The sequence below is a fragment of the Salmo salar genome, unplaced genomic scaffold, assembly GCF_905237065.1.
Source record: "Salmo salar unplaced genomic scaffold, Ssal_v3.1, whole genome shotgun sequence".
Classification (NCBI taxonomy): Eukaryota; Metazoa; Chordata; class Actinopteri; order Salmoniformes; family Salmonidae; genus Salmo; species Salmo salar.
Window position 1 is genome coordinate 30001 of NW_025548635.1, and position 5374 is coordinate 35374.

The window sequence follows — 5374 nt, forward strand, 5'->3', positions numbered from 1 at the left end:
CTGCCCTTTCTCTGTCCACGTGTGAACGTATAGCCAGCTATAGGGTTACACACAGTAGCCTGTTCTATAGCAAGTCGATCATCTGTGTAAGTTAATAACCTAGCATTTTACTCACTGACTCTAACCCGTGTTAGAATAAATCCTTCCATTTGGCTAAAGTTTATAAAACTAACGTGGGGAAAAACAGCTTATATTTTTTGGGGGGTAAAATTTGATTATTATGAATGAGTCATAGTTTTCAGACGAATGTTCAACAAGGGTTGCCAGTCCTCGCTGGTTTTTAATGCACAGTGGTATTCTGCTACAGTAACTTATAGAAACGTGAAGCTCAAAGAGGAGCGCTATTTGCACCTCAAAAACCACACTGACCAAAAAAACGGTAGCTGTAAATGGGACGCTCTAAAATATATTTATAAATATATTAAATTCATGTTCACGCAGTCTAAAGTTTTTAGTTTTTTTTGCAATTTACGCAAGAAGTTGAACATTTAAATAGTTTGAGAGGAATACTATTTATTTACACCTAAAAAAAAAACACCCACGGTCTGAATAAGTATTGTGCATGGAGAGAGTTACACGGTGAGCTTGTTCGTGGGTTTGGAAAGCATTACTTTACCAACTTGGTGTCATTACACCACTTGTGCATGTAACCCTCAGTCATTTTAACAGTCCCATAGTATTATCATACAGTTGTCATAATCCTCAACCCCATAACACGTATAGCCTTTGTACAGGAGTATTTACAAAGGATGTTTACGCAAATCATGTATTTCTCTGAAGTTGCAATACTCGTGATTATAGGCTACAGCAACATTCTATAATCGGTCTTTGGCGACGAAATATACAACAAATGTTAATTTAGTTAGCAGGTCCATATACGCCTTTGTTTTCAGAGATAAACATCGTTCAAGGCCTTAAACATGACTCCAAATAGCCTAGAAATGGATTTTACACCAAAAAATTTTGTAAAAAATGGAGGGTAAAGTTTATTTTAGGAGATAAGCAAAACCCCTTTTATATGTTGTTCTCCAGTTAACACGCAGAAAGAGAATAACACGTCTGACTACAACAGGCGAGATTACAAACGTCCAAGTCTGTTGACGTGATAATACGTTTAATTAGGCCTTGTGTGTTGTAACACACGGCATTGGCGAATATAATGGCAGCGTTAAAACAAGGAGTTGTTTTAATGTATCGTAGAACATTTAATTGGGAGTGACAACAAGCACAGTCGAGCGCAACGAAAACAACGTCTCCAACTTTTTCTTTTTTGGATGCATAACATATATTTATCTTATTAGAAGGAAAAACCATGTGCTCTAGAAGAAAGAAGAAGAGAAAAAAAATGAACGAAATGTATTTTCTCCAGACAAACATTCAATTTGTCCCAAGTCTTCTTGCACCTTGTGCACAAAAAGATATAACTTGAACGCTTAACATGTCTCTATAACAAAAAAAAGCTTTATAACCAAATAGGAATCTGTTCACCTTTAGACGGTATGCAAATCGTAAATCTTGAAGTAAATGAGTCACTGTCCTTGATTTCCACAATGGAAGTGAAGTATTAAAACGCTGAATGTGAGACGATCCAATACCAGCCCTTATTATTAAGGCCGTTCTCAAGATGGTTGTAAAATTAATTAAATGTCGGCTAAGGTCAAACGGTTGGAAAAGCTCTAATGGAAAACTATTTGCAGCATCGTGCAAAATGCACAGAAATAGTTAGTGTCATTAACTCTATGCTTATTTTTACTGTCTAATTGCAGTATTTTCTAGATCTATATTGTGCCATATTGTGGGTTGATGGTAAACTCATATTAATGTGTATTGTTCATGTCTTTAACAGGACCTTCACCGTGGTAGAGTTGTGCCGAGGTCCTAACCGTGAAGTCTTTAGCCGCCGAGATGGGGAGCAAAGCCCTACCCGCTCCGATCCCTCTCCACCCGTCTCTCCAACTCACCAATTACTCCTTCCTGCAAGCGGTCAACGCCTTCCCGGCCGCCGTCGACCAGCTCCAGGGACTGTACGGCCTTAGCGCGGTGCAGACCATGCACATGAACCACTGGACACTGGGTTATCCGCACATGCAGGGACTGAGGTCGACTATCACTGAGATGGCTGCTGCTCAGGGCTTAATGGATCCCCGGTTTACCTTCACGGGGCTACCGTTCTCCGCACACCTCTTTCACCCTAAACAGGGCCTTACTCACCTTATCCCCGGGCTGCACAAGGACCGACCGCCGCGCTTTGACTTTGCCAACCTGGCGATAGCTGCTACCCAGGAGGATCCGCCTAAAGCAGGGGATCTTTCAAAGTTGACAGCGGGTCTCGGCAACGCGATATCTGAGTTCAACAAACTGTCGCCTGATAGAAAACCCACTCGGGGAAGACTTCCGTCAAAGACGAAAAAGGAATTTATTTGCAAGTTTTGTGGCAGGCATTTCACCAAGTCATACAATCTTCTGATCCACGAGAGGACCCACACAGACGAACGGCCTTATACCTGTGATATCTGCCACAAGGCCTTCCGAAGACAAGACCACCTGAGAGACCACAGGTAACAAGCGGTGCTCTGAATGTATATGGGATGATACTGCTGTTGTTTTCTTTGAAAGGAAAAAAAAACACAAAAACACTTTGATAGTGACGTGCGTGTACGGAATAGCGTCATGATCACGTTTTATTCATATTCATTTGACTTTGTACACAATTCCAACATTGTGACGCACTGCAATGGTCGGAACTAAAAGCACAAGCATTTCGCTACACTTGCATTAACACCTGCTAACATTTTACATTTTAGTACATTTAGCAGACGCTCTTATCCAGAGCCGACTTACAGTAGTGAATGCATACATTTCATTTTATGCATTTTTTTTTTGTACTGGCCCTCCCGTGGGAATCGAACCCACAACCCTGGCGTTGTATGTAGGTGTTTTTTTTTGTAATAACTATGTTGCGTGCACTGTGCAGAGTAGGACAAGTCCTTATTCCGAGAGGGCGCTAAAGCCCCTTTTACGCACAAGAACACAGATCAAGTTGCACAACTGGCAGGCACTTCTCAGCATGACTTCAACGCCGTTATATGAAAAGGTGTTTCCGTTTTAACCGCGTCTCCTCTGTCTTCTAATTCCCAGATACATCCACTCCAAGGAGAAGCCCTTCAAATGTCAAGAATGTGGGAAAGGATTTTGTCAGTCTCGAACTTTAGCCGTTCATAAAACATTACATATGCAGGTGAGTCTCATAAAAAAAAAAAAAAGATTTATTAACACAATTTGATACCAATACAACATGTATGTGAGTCAGTAAACCATATGAGAGGGCACGATCCTCACATATCTGTGTACTCGTGTTGTTACACGCGTCATGTCTTACTGCAAACGTCACTGATCAAATTTGGCATATTTTCTGAAACTAAATATATATATATATATGTGTGTATTTGGATTGCCTGTATGGATAGCGATTGTGTCTCGTCTATATTTGGCAGGTATGGTAATAACTGAATGATTATAATAACTAGTTTAAAAGAAATATAGACTATAGCTACAGACGTTCATTTTGTTAGGGCCAAAGCTTACTTATCAGCACAATGTCAATAACTGATCTGAAGATTCATATTATAATACAATACATATATTTATCTAAATAAACTAAAGGGAATAATCCTTTGCTTGCTTTAAATCTAAACAGGAATCTCCTCACAAATGCCCCACATGCGGAAGAACCTTTAATCAAAGAAGTAACCTGAAAACTCACCTTCTCACCCATACAGACATCAAGCCCTACAGCTGTGACCGCTGCGGAAAGGTGTTTCGGCGCAACTGTGACTTGCGACGGCACAGTTTGACGCACACTCCTCACCAGGACTACTAGCCAATCTGAGAAGGCTGATGAACAGCCGAACAAACCAAACAAAAAACAGGACAAAAAAAAAACGGACGTTAATAATAACAGAGGAAACAACAAACATCGACGAAACGGTTTTTTTTTTTTCCTTCTTCTTCCTTCCTGTCTTTCTTTCTTCTTCTTCCATTGAAAGAATATCACAAACTGAACTGTGGACAAGCAATATTTACAATGGAGTGATGAACAGTACTGCGTCTCAAGTGAAAGTCAAGGAGCTCAGACAGACACAGACCGCTCTTCCTGCCTCTTCTACCTGTAAATATCAAGACTTTTGGAGCCCATGTAAATCATATATTTTATGTTGTTGTTGTTCATGTCCTTGAATTAAAAAGTTGTTTAAAAAAAAAAAAAAAACACAACCCCAATGTTTAAAGTATGTTAAATTGTATTTTAGAAATAAAGCAAAGTTAAATATTCCCATTGGTAAAAAAAAAAAAAAAAAAATGGTGTTTGTTTTATTCCATTATTCTTTGCTGCGTAAAAAGAGAAACGTATTAATCATGAAGTGGCGGAATGAAAGGAGAGTACAGAACTCCTTCCTACACCACCACCTTATCGTCTTTAACACACACAAAAAAAACACATACTTCATTGTGTACACAGGCTGACAACTTGTTATTTTAAATCGCATTTTTTTTGTTGATTGGAAATAAAGGAGGGGTGATGTAGCTTATAGTCGAATAAAAAAAAACGTGAACTGGTGGACACGCAGAAGCTAAACTATATTTTGTGTGGTGCTGACTAACAGCGAATAAACGATACGCTATAAAACACAAACAGAGAATCACACAATCCATATATAAACTCCTAGTAATGTGTAGTAACTTATAGTGATAAAAAACGAACATTCCAGAAATACAACTATCTTGGTCTAAGTAGCATGTAGACCTATTTGAGAATGATTCTGAGTATTACTGCAGTAGTATTACTACAGTATTATTACTACAGTAGTGGTATTATTGTTGCTGTTACAATCATGGCGTTAGTATTACTACAGTAGTATTAATACAGTAGTATTACTACAGTAGTATTACTACAGTAGTATTAATACAGTATTATTACTACAGTAGTAGTCTTATTGTTGTTACTATCACGGTGTGATTAGTAATAGAGTATATTATAATTATAATCCTATCTATATGACAGCTGACAGAAGCTCATTAGCCGTTCAATTAGCAGCATTAGCAGCAGGGCAACACGTCATATCCGCTATCTTTATCTCCACCGCCGGCCTCTGATGGCTACTGATCATTATTACACATTGAAGAAGCTGCAGAGTGAACCCACAGTGGCATGAGGACACGCACAATTACACACAAGGTTTTACATTTATTTATTTAATTAACCTTTATTTAACTAGGCAAGTCCGCTAAGATCAAATTCTTATCTTACAATGACGGTTCCCAACACATTTTTTCATGCAAAATGAAATACATTTGTTTGGAAAAACATGTATTATTA

The 5374-nt window shown here is 38.7% G+C and overlaps 1 protein-coding gene across 3 annotated transcripts in view; it reads left to right on the plus strand.

The window, feature by feature from the left end:
* Positions 1–4267, plus strand: part of LOC106593533 (protein odd-skipped-related 2) — a 10333-nt gene extending 6066 nt beyond the window's left edge. For 2 of the 3 annotated variants that reach the window (XM_045712608.1, XM_045712607.1), the window contains exons 2-4: positions 1847–2558; positions 3139–3238; positions 3698–4267. In XM_045712608.1, coding sequence (XP_045568564.1) covers positions 1906–2558; positions 3139–3238; positions 3698–3880 — 936 coding nt within the window. In that variant the 5' untranslated portion in view covers positions 1847–1905 and the 3' untranslated portion in view covers positions 3881–4267. The remainder of the gene's footprint in view (positions 1–1846; positions 2559–3138; positions 3239–3697) is intronic. The other variant, XM_045712609.1, reaches the window with a different exon arrangement.
* The last annotated feature ends 1107 nt before the right edge of the window (positions 4268–5374 follow it).